The 15,736-nt window shown below is 44.2% G+C and overlaps 1 protein-coding gene and 1 long non-coding RNA gene across 4 annotated transcripts in view; both read right to left on the bottom strand.

Annotated features, from left to right (window-relative positions):
- Positions 1-958: 958 nt before the first annotated feature.
- Positions 959-15,736, bottom strand: part of LOC127006762 (uncharacterized) — a 201,330-nt gene continuing 186,552 nt past the window's right edge. For all 3 annotated transcript variants that reach the window (XM_050877044.1, XM_050877046.1, XM_050877045.1), the window contains 2 exons: positions 14,467-14,576; positions 959-2,505 (listed from right to left, as the gene is read on the bottom strand). In XM_050877044.1, coding sequence (XP_050733001.1) covers positions 2,468-2,505; positions 14,467-14,576 — 148 coding nt within the window. In that variant the 3' untranslated portion in view covers positions 959-2,467. The remainder of the gene's footprint in view (positions 2,506-14,466; positions 14,577-15,736) is intronic.
- On the bottom strand, positions 5,616-10,119 carry LOC127006764 (uncharacterized). Its single transcript, XR_007759747.1, has 2 exons — positions 5,718-10,119; positions 5,616-5,658 (listed from the first exon to the last, which is right to left on the bottom strand). It is a non-coding gene; the product is annotated as an uncharacterized LOC127006764 (long non-coding RNA).

Raw genomic sequence — 15,736 nt, 5'->3', positions numbered from 1 at the left:
GAAGAGGAGGAGAGGAAGAATGAATGAACAGAGCAAGAAAAAGAAGAGGAAGAGTAGGAGAAACGAGCAAGAGGCGAGGAGTGAGGCGGAGGAGGAGGAGAATACATGACCGGGAATAGAGACAAGGGTGAGATTTGATGGCGTAATGGACTGCGATAAGCGAGAGGACATGATTTAAGTACTGCGTGGTGTGGCTGGCAGGGTTCCTAGTGGGCTGTGAAGAGCGCGCAGGCGGGCGAACAAAAGGGAAACGTAGATCACACGGCGGCTTCATGTCCGGCGTGTGTGTATGTGTGTGTGGGTATTCGTATTCTTCTGGCAACACTGAATCACGGCCGCGGGAGAGTAATGTCATCTTTTACAACGGCGCTTGAAAAAGATGACTCCAGAGGTAAAGCTAATGCGCATAAAGGCGAGGATATGATTTCCATTTTGTTGCGTTTCGTCATAATGGAGTTGAATGTGGAGGAGAGAGCGAGCGAGGAAGAGTTTGTTTGTGTGTGTGTGTTTGTATGACTGGCCCTGTGCATTGCTTCGTCGTTGTTGTTGTTCTTGTTATGAGTCGTTTGCCTGTCGTAAAAGTTAAGTGCCACCATTTACAACTAATATGTCTCATTCGCATCCTCTTCAAGCCTTCCATTCGGCCGGCTAAAGCGTGTTAATGAATGTGAACTTCTGAAATGGTTGACCCTCCCCGCGGACAGCTGAAATGAAGAGAAAAAAAATCCCTTAACTTCTGTAACATGAACTTTGTGATTAATTTGTCCTCAGGGAAAGAATACAGAGAGAAATGTCAGTAATAATTATGAAGATTGAGATATACTTCAGTCCCACGGAGAAAAAATAAATCTAATAATAACAGTAACAATAATAATATTGATACACTCAATATATGGAGTATGTCAAGCTATTTTCACTCTCCCCCATCAAGGAAAGGCAAGCATTAAAAGTCACAGCACTAAATATGTAAAGAACCTTTATTACAAAACAATAAAAATAATAATGTGTATATATATATTACATAACACCACATGAGGTTTATAAAGGTATTTTCTTTAGAGATATCCAGAGATGTTCACAGATTTTGAAAGCTCACGAGAATTGGTAGGGAGGAGGAGGAGGAGGAGGAGAAGGGGAAGGGGATTGGACAAGGAAGAAAAAGAGGAAGTAGTGGAGAATATGGAAGACAGAGAGAAAAGACGGAAGGGAGGGGAAAATGAATGAAGAGAGAGAGAGAGAGAGAGAGAGAGAGAGAGAGAGAGAGAGAGAGAAAGAACGGAGCTATACAGAGGATGTCACACAAAAGGTTCAAAGTTTCGACACGTTTCACAATGGTTCGTAGTGGAGTGAGAGGTATCATGAGAAGCTCAGAGTCAGTTTCGGTCATTCAGGGGGAGAGGGATGCAGCCAGACCCTGAGGCCATTCCACGCCCCTCATTCCATAGAGTTCGGAGAGGGACGAGTGAGGTGACAGGAGAGTTTCCCTTCCTCATTACCTGGGCGACGCATTGTGGTAGTTATGCCACAGTGTCACTCGTTCGGAAGGGGAGTTCGAAGCGTTGAGATCGTGGTACCCTTCCGCCATTCCCAGATAGAGTTCTTAGGCAGTGTTATGAATGGTGTGTTTGGTAAGACTGTCCCAGAATCAAGATCACCCGCTGACGTGCTGTATAGAGTTACGTTACACTTACACAGTTTCACTTGTTCAGGAGATTGGTGAAGCCAGATCTTGATACCCTTTCACCACCTCCACGTAAGAGCACAAAACGAGTGGTGAGTCGGGTGGGTGGTGACTTTCACTTCCTCAAAACCTGGTGATCCATGTAGTTCCGTCACACATCCACATTTTCCTTCGCTCAGGAGACTGCTGAAGCCAGATCGTGATGCCTTTTCTCCACCTCCACATAAAAGTACAGAGTCGGGTGATTGGTGACTTTCTCTTCTTCAGTACCTGGCGACGCACGTTGTTAAGCTACCGTTCCACTCGTTCAGGGGGGCACAGAAGCAGCCAGGTCTTAATACCCTTCCACCACCTTCCACATGGAGTACGAGGAGGTTGGTGAGTCGGGTGGTTGGTGACTTTCCCTTCCTCAATACCTGGCGACGCAAGTTGTTAAGCTACCGTTCCACTCGTTCAGGGGGGGCACAGAAGCAGCCAGGTCTTAATACCCTTCCATCACCTTTCACATGGAGTACGAGCCGGTTGGTGAGTCGGGTGGTTGGTGACTTTTCCTCCTCATTACCCGGTGACACATGTAGTCCCGCCACTGTTCCACTCGTTCAGGGGGACACGGAGGCAGCGAGGTCGTGATGCCCGTCCACCATGCCCACGTACAGCACGGAGTGGGTGGTGAAGGGGGAGCTTTTGGGTGACTTTCCCTGCCACACATCCTGGTGACGCATCTTACGCCAGCCTTCCCGTGACGTCATCCAGGTGGGGGGAGCGTCACACCTGCCTCACTTGATGTCACCTGCCAGAGTGTCCTGCGGCGGCCCCGGCGACATCTGGCAAGAGGGAAACACCTGAGCATCAGCTGTTGTGTTGGTTGTGTTTGCTCGGACGCTGCTCTGTCGCCCTAATTAGCCGTGTTTATTCAACCCGTGTTTGGATTTATTAATGGATAGGTGTGACGCGCTGTTTTTTGGGTTATTTTTTTTTTGTGTTTTTGTCCCGCGCGTGTCCGTGTGAAAGACTGGTTGGCGATGCACTCTTTTTTATTTGTTTGTTTGATTTGTTTTTATCTGGGCGAGATTAACGCGGATCGAGTGAAGTGCATGTGTATACCGGTGTGTGTGTGTGTGTGTGTGTGTGTGTGTTTATGTATGCCTTTCTCTCTGCCAATCAAAATATATCTATGTATCTGTATTATTAATATTATTATTTTTATTATTATTATTGTTATTATTATTATTATTATTATTATTATTATTATTATTATTATTATTATTATTATTATTATTATTATTATTATTATTATTTCTACTACTACTACTACTACTACTACTACTACTACTACTACTACTTTTACGGGCCTCCATCTATTAGAGTTGCGTTGTGAGCGGTATATTTTCTCATATCCTTTCACAAAGCTACTACTACTACTACTACTACTACTACTACTACTACTACTACTACTACTACTACTACTGCTACTATAACACCCAGTATCCCCTTTATTGCAGGCTTACACGCAAACAGTGGCCAGGTACCGTCGGCTGCAAGACACGGGGGGGGAGGGTGGAATATGAACTGCCGCTAGTATGACGTCCAGGTGTTCTCAGGTGGAGCGGAAGCAGGTGAAGGGCCTGAGTTTCCCCGAGTTTACCTGGATGCTCAGAACGCCCACTGTTTCCTGATGCCACACTCCCACCCTGCGTCCTCCCACCTACCCACCTACCCGTCTGCTCCACCCACCTACCTCTCGCCCACCCGCTGCCCAGGAAATGCAGAGGTCAGTCGACTTGAAATGTAAGTAGAAAATGTGATGTTTTGCTGTATGTATATCGATTCTAACTGTGTGTGTGTGTGTGTGTGTGTGTGTGTGTGTGTGTGTGTGTGTGTGTGTGTGTGTGTGTTGTTTTTTACAGGCATTTGTTATCAAAGTCGTATGTCCCGTGTTTTTATCACCGTTTGTTATATAATTCCTTAAATTTGTGTATATAGCGATGACACACGATTTCGTTCGGTAAAACAATCCATCCGTCATTTTATTGTTGCCTGCCTGTGCGTGTGTGTTTGTGTGTGTGTGTGTGTGTGTGTGCTGGACACTCTCTCTCTCTCTCTCTCTCACTCAATCTTACTCCTTGATTGGTTCAGTTTTGCAAAATGTCGGTGTGTGTGTGTGTGTGTGTGTGTGTGTGTGTGTGTGAAGGGAGGGAGAGGGTATGGGGGAGTAGGCAGGGGATGGGAAGCTGTCGGTGTGTGTGTGTGTGTGTGTGTGTGTGTGTGTGTGTGTGTGTGTGTGAGAGAGATGGGGTTATGAAGTTAGGAGAGAGGGGGAACGAGGGAAAAGAGAAAAAAGAGGGAGTGAGGAAAGGAGGGAGAGAGGGAGGGAGGGAGGGAGGAAAGAAGTTAAGTGAATAGGAAAATAAAAACTCAAATAATCCACAATTCTTCCTTTTATCCCATTTTTAATCCCAGGGTGTCGATTACAGAGCACCGATAAGCCATGTAGTTGAGGGGATACTCCAGCAAACTATTATAGGCTTAAAAAACATAATTAAAAAGAACCAAACAATATCAACAAGAACCGTCGTACTGGGAGAGGTTATAATACTCGACGCTGTAATAAAAGAGCGACTTAAGCGGCGAAAAAAGGGAGCATTGGAGTATTTGATTAACTCACTGGCGATTGATATTCCGTGATCTCTGGTGCGAATGAAACTATATCTCCCTCTGCAGGCATTTGGTTATCTCTCTCTACCTCTCCCTTTTTCTCCATTTCTTTTTTTACCTCTCTCTCTCTCTCTCTCTCTCTCTCTCTCTCTCTCTCTCTCTCTCTCTTCCTAGTTAGCGTTCTCTACATTTCCTATTATGCATCTTTTTTCATTCTCTTCTACTCTCTATCTCATCCCGCCTTTCACCTCTCTCTCTTTCTCCTTTCTTTATTATCCCTTCCCTTTCCCTCTTTTCTCCTCCCTGGCTCTCCCTTCCTTTCCCTCTTTACTCCTCTCTGGCCCTCCCTTCTCTTTTCCCCTTCTTTTCTTCCCATGACTTTCTCTCCCAGTTCTGTTCTTCCGATATGGCTTTCACCTTAACTTTTTCTCTCTTACCCTTCTTCCCGTCTCGCTTTCTCCTTTCTTCTCTTCCCTTCTCCCCCCCTTCTCCCCATCAGGTCAGGTAGAGTCCAAGACGAAAACGACAATAAAACATGCACGAGGAGGAGGAGGAGGAGGAGGAGGAGGAGGAAGAAGAGGAGAAGAATAGGAGGAGGCGTGCTCGGGCATTCACCAGGCGGATGTTGAGGTGGGAAGAATAGCTTGTTTTGTCCTGGGAGATCAGACTTTACACCTTTCTTACACCTGGTCTTCCTCCTCTCTCTCTTTTAGTTCTTTTTTTCACCCTCCTTCTTCCTCTTTTCTTTTAGTCCCTGTTTGGTGTTTTTTTTATTTCCTTTTATTCCTTCTCTTCTATTAATTACGTGTTTCTTTTCATCTCTCTTTCACCTGTTCTTCTTTCTCCTCTCTCGTGTTTTTATGATTCTCCTTCTTTTATTTTATTTTTTATTTTTTCACCCTTCTTCATCTCCTTTTCTTTTATCCTTCCTTGCTTCATGTCCTTCTTTTATTTTCTTTTATGTCTTCTTCTCGTTTGTTATTTTTGCTTGTTACGTCTTTTTGTTTACGTCTCTTTCGTCTGTTTTCCATTTGTTTTATTTATCTTTTATTCTTTCTCTTCTTTTTTGTGTTTCTCGTATGTTTCTTTCTTCCTCTCTTCCTTTTGTCACGTCTTTGTTTACTCCGTTTTCGTCTTGTCTTCCATTCGCTGTTTCTCTTTTTACCTCTTTTTCTTTTATCCTTCAGTGTTTCGTGACTTCTTTATTTCTTTTATTTATTTATTTATTTTTTATAGCTTTCCCTGGAAGATCAAATTCTGAACCTATTTTTCTCGCCCATTTTTCATTTTTATAGTTTTCCCTGGAAGATCAAATTCTGAACCTCTTTTTCTCGCTCATTTTTCATTTTTATAGTTTTCCTTGGAAGATCAAATTCTGAACCTCTTTTTCTCGCCCATTTTTCATTTTTATAGTTTTCCCTGGAAGATCAAATTCTGAACCTCTTTTTCTCGCCCATTTTTCATTTTTATAGTTTTCCGTGGAAGATCAAATTCTGAACCTCTTTTTCTCGCCCATTTTTCATTTTTATAGTTTTCCCTGGAAGATCAAATTCTGAACCTCTTTTTCCCGCTCATTTTTTATCCTTCCTTTCCTCGGGGTACTTGTGATTTATTTATCGTTTTTCTCTCCACTTTATTTTTCCCTTGGGCTTTCTTTTTATTAGGAGATCACAGTTTACCTTTTTTTTCCACATCCGTCTTTTTCTCTTTCTTGCTCCTCCTCCTCCTACTCTTTCTCTCCTCTTAACGGTTCTTTTTTCCATTTCCTTCCTCCTTTTCCTCATGCCCTTTCACAACTTTCTCTCCTATTCCTTTGTCCTCTCTTCTCCATGCAAATTTTCCTCACTCACTCGTTTTCCTTTCCTCTCCCCTCCTCCTTTTCTCCTTCTGTTCCTTCGTCCTCTCCCTCCTCTTAAGCTTTCTCTCTTACATCGTCTCCCACATCCCATCTTCTTTCCCTCATCTAATCGCCTTTATTCTCCTGTTTCCTTTAATCCCTTCTTCCCCTTCTTCCCCTTCTTCTTAGCATTCCTTCTCTCATAATTCTCATTCATATGCCTCCCTAATTCTTCTCCCCTTCCTTCTCCCCTTCATTCCATCCGTTCCCTTTGTTCTCTCTCCCTCTCTCTCCCTTCTCCTTTCTTCGCCCTCTCCTTGCCTTTGCTTCTTCTCTTTCATATATTCTCCTATGCGTATGCCTTCCTTTCTTCCTTTCCTTCTCTTCCATTTGTTCTCTTCCCCTCCTTTCTTCCCTGTCTCCCTCTTCTTTCTTCTCCCTTCTCTTGAAATTGGTTCTCCTTCATATATTCCTTTGACGCTTCCCTTCCTTCCTTCCCTTCTTACTTTCATTTCTCTTTCTTTTGTTCTCTTCCTCTCCTTTCTTCCCCTTCTTCCCTCTTTTCCTCTTCTTTCTCCCCCCTCTCTTGAGCTTGCTTCTTTCTTCTCTCTTCTATGTTCTCTTCTCTGCTCCTCCCTTCCCTTATTCCCTTCTTGCTTCCCTTTCTCTTCCCTTTGTTCTCTTCCTCTCCTTCCTCTCCTTCCTTCCTCTGTTCTTCCTCACATTCTCTCACCCCCGCCTGCTTCCCTTATCCTTCCATTCCTGATAATCTTGTAATTTTCTTCTTATTTCCATTTCTGTTCCTTTTTTTCCTCTCTTCTTTTATATCTACGAGCACTTGGTATTCACTCCTTCCATTTATTTCTCTTCCCTCCTTTCTCTATTTCTTTCTTTTCTCTCCACAACTTCTTATTCTCTTCTTATTTACCTTTGTTCTCTATCTCCCTCTCTCTTCTTGCTCTCCCTATTCTTCCTCACCTCTTCTCTCTCCCACACATTCTCTTTCACTCACCTGCTCCCCTTACCCCCTTCTTCTTCCTCTTTTCTTTTAGTCCCTGCTTTATGCCTTTCTTTATTTTTTTTCGTATTTTTTTTTACCCTCCTCCTCCTCCTCCTCTTTTCTTACTTCCATTTCTGTTCCTTCTCTCTTTTATTCTGGTTTTACTTTTCTTCTTTCCACGGCTAGACTCTCCATACTTCTATCTCTATTCCCTGTTCATTCTGGCTTTCCTTTTTTCTCTTCTTCTCCATGATTTGACTCTTCTTTCTTCCATCTATTCGCTCTCTTCTCTCCCTCCCCTTGCTTCCCTGCTTTTCCTTATCTCCTCTTCCTTCTTTACCCTCTCCATTTATCTGTTATACTTTCTTACCTCCATCTCAATCCCCACTTTTTTCTGTCTTTCCTCCTTTTTCTTTTTCCACTTTATTATCCTTACTCTCATCTCACTTCTCTTTTTTATTGAATTTCCATTTTTTTATATCTTTTCACGACTATCTTATTCTCTCCTTCCATTTCTGTTGTCTCTTCTTTCTCTACATTTCCTTCTTTTCTTTTCACGACTTCCTGTAGTTCTCTCACTTCCTTCTCAATCCCTCTTTTTTTTCCTGGCTTTCATTTTTTTTCTTTCTCTCTCCACGACTCGGCGGGATGAAAGGAAGGAAGGAAGGCCAGAGGAGCACAACACTTTCCAGCTCCCGTTTGATGTTATTATAGTTTCCCTCTTGACTTAGTATGTGACAAGCCTGAGAGGTATCCGCAGGCCTATCCCTTATCCCTTTTTTTGTTGGTATGTTTCCTTTTACCTTTGATGCTCACAGTACCCGAGGCTCTCACTCTCTCTCTCTTTCTCTACTTCTTTCTCTACCTCTTTCTCTCTCTCTTTCTCTCTCTCTCTCTTCATCCCTTTATGGAGGCAAAAAGGAAAAGCTGTTCTGTGTACGTGGATAAGTTAAACCTGTAGGTGTGTGTGTGTGTGTGTGTGTGTGTGTGTGTGTGTGTGTGTGTCGTGGTACTCACTAAGCTTCTCCAAAACAGACGAAAGTATTTAAGTAAGTCTCCGTAAGTCACCCTCGGAGGCTTTGATCAGCGTTAAGAAATAATAAGTCACTCTTAAGTAATCTCTAAGTCACTTCGATAAGCCCAAACTCGAATCATAAAAGTCACACACACGCACACACACAAAATAAATAAATAAATAAATAAATAAAAAATCACCACTACTCCGTTACCGTGCGATTCCGTAAGTCACTCCCGGAGGCTTTATTTATTATTCAGTATAAGCAAGATCATATCACTCTCTAAGTCACCTCAAAGTCACTTCGCTAACCACAAACTCGGATTATAAAACACACACAAAAAAAGAAAACCCAACCACCATTCCGTTTCCGTGCGCGACCGTCAGCTGTTTTTCACTCTTGCCTCATCAAAGAAAACGAAAGAAAGGAAAAAAGAAACCTGGATGGGCGGACTGGATCATTTGCTCTCCTCATCGCTCAGAGCTATAGAGTAAGTCCTGCAGGATATGTGGCTTAGGGGGGAAAGGGGAGGGTAAAGCGGTGATGGTGGGGAGGGCGGGGAGGTAGTGATTTAAAGGGACGAATAGGGAGAAGGAGTTGGAAGTGGGAGAGATTTTGAGGGATCAGAAAAGGGAGAGAGTAGGAGTAGGGAGGGAAGGCCTGAAAGGAGTAGGAGAAAAAAGGAGTTAAGGAAAATGAGTGAATAGTATACAGAGAGTTGGGAGTTGGGAGTGGGAGAGATTTAGAGAGACCAGGAAAGGGAGAGAGTAGGAGTAGGGAGGGAAAGGAGTAGGAGAAAAAAGAGTTAAGGAAAATGAGTGAATAGGATAGAGAGAGAGTAGAGAGTAGAGGGAAGAAGAGGAAAAGGAAGGGAGGAAGAGAAGAAAGGAAAGGATAGGTGGGATGGAAGGGAGGAACCGGAGCGAAAAGGGGAGTGGAGAATGGGGAGAGGAGGAGTTGGGGCGGTAAGTGAGTAGTAGGGAGGAGGGGAGAGTAGATTATAGGTGAAGAAGGGAAGGAGAGGAAGGGAGGAAAGAGGATAAATGGGAAGGAGGAGGAGAAGAAGAAAAAAAATCATAAGTCATCATAAGGGAAGTGGGGAGGGAGATGAAGGAAGGAAAGAGGATAAGTGGGAAGGACGAGGAGGAGGGAAAGGATTGGAGGAAGAGAGATACAGAAGCTACAAAGGGAGTGGAGAGAGGGGAGAGGATGGGAGTGAGTGAGGGAGAGGGTATAGGAGTAAGAGAAAGGGAGAAGAGGGGAGTTGGGGAGAGAGAGTGCAGGGAGGAAGGTACAGGTTAGCTGGAGACTGGAGAGGAAAGGAGTTAGGGCAAGGGTGACAGCTGGGGGAAGGGAGGGAGGAGGAGGAGGAGGAGGGTAGGAAGGAAGGGAGGTAAGGGGAAGGAAGGGAAGTGGGGGAAGGGGTTACAGGTTCAGCCTTTGAGCCGCGAGTGGTGTGGTGTGAGGCGGAAACAGGTGTGATGGTGGTGGTGATGGTGGTGGTGGTGGTGATGGTGATGGTGGTGGTGGCGGTGGTGCGTTTTCCCCTTCCACAACTGTCGGCCGCCTTATGCACGATAGCAAAGAAAAAAAAAAGAAATGATCGAAAGCCAGAAAGAACGTCACTTATCTGCTGACTAAACGGCGTAGATCTGAGACGGTTTTCCTATTACATCGTTTTCTAGGGAAGGATTTACTGTATTGACTTATGTGAGAGAAAGAGGGAAAGACAGACAGATGAGGAAAGTGAAGGAAAGGAAGACAGTGAATTAATTTGTCTGTATTTCTCTCCTTATTCATTTGGTGTCGCTTGTCTTTTGTCTGAGGTAATTAAGTGTTCTGTTGTACGAATATGTGGGAGCAATTTAATTATTCATCTATAATTCACGTGGGACTGGTCGTTCGAAGTGGCTTTCTGCTCTCTCTTTTTTTTTTTACAACAAAGGAGACAGCTCAAGGGCACAAAAAAGGAAACAATAATAAAAAAGCCCGCTACATAATAAAAAAGCCCGCTACATAACAAAAAAGCCCGCTACACACAAAAAAGCCCGCTACTACTTTGTTGCTTTTCTTTCGTTTGAGGTACTTAGGTTCATACTCAATACTGACATCGCGTCTCTTAAAGTTGTATCGTGGCATTTTACTTTAATTCTCACGCTCAATTTCTCAGATATTTCGAGTCCTACACACCCACATTTGATAAGACTTTCGCAGAGGGTAGTTTTATGAGCCTAGTGGTACTTCGACAAGGCTACTGCACCACGAATGTTAATTAGGTCAGGTTAGGTTAGGTTAGGTTAGGTTAGGTTAGGTTAGGTTAGGTTAGGTTAGGTTAGGTTAGGTTAGGTTAGGTCAGGTTAGGTTAGGTTAGGTTGGGTTAGGTCAGGTTAGGTCAGGTTAGGTTAGGTTAGGTTAGGTTAGGTCAGGTCAGGTTAGGTTAGGTCAGGTCAGGTTAGGTTAGGTTAGGCTAGGTTAGGTTAGGTTAGGTTAGTTTAGGTCAGGTTATGTCAGGTCAGGTTAGGTTAGGTCAGGTCAGGTTAGGGTAGGTTAGGTTATGAAAAACACTCTTGAAAACCCCGACTCATCTCCTTTGTGGCCTCCGGGAATGTCTTTTGTGAGAGCCGAAAGCGCCCAGGAGTACGGGCCAGCCAGTACGTGACCAGCAAGCACGGGTGGGAAGGATCCAGGCTACCCGAAAACAAGTGACCATTACAGCAATACCCGTGTGACCGTAGCTTTAATGGAGACCCGAACACCTGCGATTATTATTTACTCATTTTTCTTTAGTTCTCTTTTTTAATCACGTAGAAATAATTATTGTTGATGGAAGGCAAACAGTTTCCTTTTTTCAGTGAGGTTATTATTTATTCAGTGGACTTTTATTGGACTCAGACTTTCATTAGACCTGATTTGCAGATTACACATTAAGGGCAAAAGTTTAAAGCAAGCGAGAAAGAGTCTGTGCAAAGCGTTCTGATTTGACTTTAATTTTAGCTTTCCTCTACGAATATATTGCATGGGAGAAAGAACGAGAGCGAGACAGATAAATAGAAAGATAGTTAGAGAGACAGGTAAAAAAGATTGTTTGAAAGATATGTTAAAAGATTGTTAGAAAGATAGTTAGAAAGATAGTTAAAAAGACAGTTAAAAAGATAGGGAAAAAGATAGTTAGAAAGATATATAGATAAGTTGTTAGATAGGTTGTTAGATAGGTAGATAGATAGATAGACACATAGTTAGCGAGAGAGAGAGAGAGAGAGAGAGAGAGAGAGAGAGAGAGAGAGAGAGAGAGAGAGAGAGAGAGAGAGAGAGAGAGAGAGAGAGTCTATATATATAAGGTTGGGTCTCGTATCTTGTGGTCGTGAGCTATAGTACATACAGATAAGCTTCAGCGTCTTTCTTTCACGGTACTCCAGACGTCTTTTCCAGCCGATGGGAATGAGTCAAGGCGAGCGAGGGAATGTGGTTAGGTTTCGTAACGCCCTCTTATCTAAAAGGTCTCCCTCGCCAACTCCCTCCCTCCTCCCAGACCTCTCTCTCCATCTTCTTTTTCTTCCTACCTGTCCCCTTTTTCCTTTCCCTTTTGTTGCCTCTCTCTCTCTCTCTCTCTCTCTGCTACCTCTCACCTCTCCTCTTTTTCCCTACCTATTCCTATCTTCGTCTCATTCCCTCCTTCCATTCCTACCTCTCTTTCCATCTTCTCTTCTTCCCTACCTGTCCCCCTCTTTCCCTTCTCTTCCCATTTGTCTTCTTCCTTCTTCCTCTCCGTTCTCTTACATCTCTTATTTTCTTCTCCTCTCACCTGCCTTTTTCGCTCCTCTACTTCATCCCATCTCTTCTCTCATTACCTACCTGTTTAATTCTTATCCTTATCTCATCTTTTTCCCTCCTCCTTTATCCACCAACTCTCCCTCCCTCTCCATCTCCTCTGCTACCTCCTCCCACCTCTCCTCTCCTTCCCTATACCCGGCCCGCTCCTTTCCTCCATCTCTTTAGCATCTTTCACACTAATCAGGCTTTCCTTTCAAACTGGAGTGAATGAGTGAAAGCGAGCAAGTCTATAAAAGCTTTGGTGACGTAACGTGTGTGTGTGTGTGTGTGTGTGTGTGTGTGTGTGAGAGAGTGAGAGTGGGCGCTTGGAACATACGTATTCACACGCAAGCTTTTTATAGTCAGCCTCGCGCCGTATTACCCTGCTCTCAATGCTTATTCCTGCTGCTGATGGTGTTGTTCGCTTGTGGCCCTGATGCAGCAAGCACTCCGCGCTGAAAACACACACAAATCCCCGCGTTTTGAAATCAGGGTCGAGAATACCGTGGAGTTGAAATTAGCAAACGAGCGAGATCCTGCGAGTTGGAGTTCTCTGGCTTCTCCTCCTGCTCCTCCTTCTCCTCCTCCTCCCGACATACGAACCGGCTGATCCTGTACCGTGGTGTGTGTGTGTGTGTGTGTGTGTGTGTGTGTGTGTAGAGGGAGGGATTTTGAAAGGGAGTGATGGGAAGAGATGGAAATTTAAAGAGTAGGAGGATGAGCGTGGAAAAGAAGGAAAAACAAGGAAACTGGAAGAGAAAGATAGAAGAGAAGAGAAGAAAAAAGAAACCTATCCTTCTGTCCCATCTCTCCATTCCCCTCCCATTCCTTTCCCCTCCTTCACTCTCTTCACTTTCCCCTCTCCCTTTCCCCTCCCCCTCCCCTTTCCACTCTCCACCAGCTCTCCATTCCCCTCTCTTTCCTTACCCTCTATTCACCTTTCCCTCCTCTCTTTCTCTCCCTCCTACCTCCCTTCTCTAGCTCTCCCATCTCCTCCTTCCCCCTCCTCATCTCTCTCTTTCCCTTCCCTCTTTTCACCTTTCTCCCTCTCTTACTCTCCTCTCCATATCTCCCTCCTCTCCCTCTCCTCTCTCTCTCCCCTGTCCCCATCCCTCTCTTTCCCTTCCCTCTCTTCACCTTTCTCCCTCTCTTACTCTCCTCTCCCTACTCCACTCCTCTCCCTCTCCCCTTCTCTCCCCTGACCCCATCCCTCTCTAGTTCAGCCCCGCAATAAACTCTGGCCCGTAACTTTTGATCACACCTCGTGCATGTGTATATACGATTCCATTCTGTTTCATTATTCGAAGGTAAAGTTTTTTTTTTTCGCACGTGTTCTGTTTTTTTTTTTCCACTTTCATTTTTTGTACTTTCTGGTGGTGGCGGCGGTGGTGGTGGTGGTCGGCTATACAGTTGTTCCCTAAAGCGCGCGTGTGACATGGGTGCTACATTTTATTCCTCTTCCTGGTGATGGTGGTGGCTCATTTTTTTCCTTTTTTTTATTTTTGTTTGTATTTTTCGTTTATTTTCTTTGTTTTGGTGGGGGTGATTTTTTTCGGTCTGTGTTTTTTTGTATTTTTTTTTGGGGGGTGTTTCTGTTGCTGGTTTTTTCTGTTTTCGTTTTGTTTTTCGATTTTTTCTGTGTTTTTCTTGTTTTTCTTTCGCCTGGTTTGTCCCCTTGTTCGCTTGTGTGTGTTTTTTCTCTTCGTTTGTTTGTTTGGGGTTTTGGTGTTGTTGTTTTTCCACTCGTTTGTATTGTCTCGTTTTGTGTTTGTTTGTTTGTGTGTGTGTGTGTGTGTGTGTGTGTGTGTGTGTGTGTGTGTGTGTGTGTGTGAGTGATGTCGGTCATTAAATTTATCTCACCTGATGTGTTTTTTCGACTGACACTCTCTCTCTCTCTCTCTCTCTCTCTCTCTCTCTCTCTCTCTCTCTCTCTCTCTCTCTCGCTCGCTCGCTCGCTCGCGGACCAAGATAAAGTTGCGGCATTTCATGTATTCTATTTTGGCTTCATTTCTTTTTTTTCTTTCTGGACAAGCTTTTTTTTTCTTTTTTCTCTTTTTCTAGTCGCGTGTAAATTAAGACCAACTCGTGGGGAGGTAAATTATTGAGTGCGGTGTTTCTATCCATTGAATTCTCTGTTGTTGTTAATGCTATTATTATTATTATTATTATTATTATTATTATTATTATTATTATTATTATTATTATTATTATTATTATTATTATTATTATTATTTTTACTATACTACTACTACTACTACTACTGCTGCTACAACTACTACTACTACTACTACTACTACTACTACTACTACTACTACTACTACTACTACTACTACTACTGTTACTATTATTCCCATCATTGCTGTTGTTTGTTCTGGTCTAGTATCATTATGTGTGTGTGTGTGTGTGTTTGTGTGTGTGTGTGTATGTGTGTGTGTACATATGTGTGTCGAGGTCAGCGCCCCCTCACCTGGTGTCCGGGGGGCGGGGTGAGGGGGATGGAGTGAGCCACGAGGGGAGTGAGGGAGGTCTCTTGCCAGGGGTCCGCCGGTCTCCCCTCCCCGGCCCTCACGCAGTACACTGGGGAGAGAGAAGAGGGAGGAAAAGGGGAGTGAGGGGACTTGGGTGCGCTGGGGAGAGATAGAGAGAGGGAGAGGAGGAAAGAAAAGGGGAGTGAGATGTGCGAGGGGAGAATAGTTTAGCCGAAAGGGGAGAGAGGAAAGTGAGAAAAGGGACTCGGGTGCACTGGGGAGAGAAAGAAAGAGGGAGAGAAGAAAAGAAAAGGGGTATGAGGGGACCAGAAAAAAGAGAGTAGGTCTGCTGAGTGAAAAGGGAGATAGGAAAACGAAAAAAGGGAACGTAGGTATGGGTGGGGAGAGACGAAGGGAAACGGAAAATCAGGAACCAGTAAGGGAAATGGGAGAGAGGAAAGAGGGAGGAATACGGTATTGAGGGGACCAGAGAGGGGAAAAGAGGTCAAGCAGTTGTAAGGGGAAAGAGGAAAGGGAGAAAACGGACTTGGATATACTGGGAGGGAAAGAAAGAGGGAGAGAAGGAAAGAAAAAAAGGAGTGATGGGACGTGCGAGGGGAGAGAAGGTCAACCGAGTGAAAGGGGAGAGAGAAAAGGGAGAAAAAAGGAACGTAGGGAAAATGGAAACGCGAATCCAGTAAGGGAAAGGGGAGAGAGAAAGGACGTCGTAACAGAAAGATAGGAGGAGAAAAAAGGAAAATAACTGGAAAATGAGAAAAAAGGAAGAAAAACGGAATAATGGGACGTAGATAAAAGAAAGAAGATACATAAGAGAAGGAGAGAGGGAGAGAAATAAAAGAAAGGAAAATGACAGGAAGAGGAAGGATGAGAGGAAAGTAACGCAATGGAAGGAAAGAAAAAGATAAATGGAGAGGAAGGAAGCGAAAGAGGGGAGAGACAAGGGATGAGTCTTTTAAGGGAATGTTCAGCTGTTAAGGGGAGAGAAGGGGTAGAAGGGGGAGGAGCCTAAGGGGAAGACCGAGGGAGGAGGAGGAGGAGGAGGAGGAGGTGATAGGGGTGTGTGAGGCGGTGTCTTGCATGTCAATAGGTAGAGGAAACGAGAGGAAAGGGAGTAAGAAACAGGGAAAAGGGGAGAAAGAGTTGAACACGGAGGGAAGTTAAACCGGAGAGAGAAAAAGAAAGACAAGGAAGAGCAAGGGGGCAGGAAACATAGGGAGGGAGAAGAGAGAGAGAGAGAGGAAAATGGAA

This window comes from Eriocheir sinensis, chromosome 33 (genome assembly GCF_024679095.1).
Source record: "Eriocheir sinensis breed Jianghai 21 chromosome 33, ASM2467909v1, whole genome shotgun sequence".
Taxonomy (NCBI): Eukaryota; Metazoa; Arthropoda; class Malacostraca; order Decapoda; family Varunidae; genus Eriocheir; species Eriocheir sinensis.
This window is presented reverse-complemented; position numbering and strand designations above follow the sequence as displayed.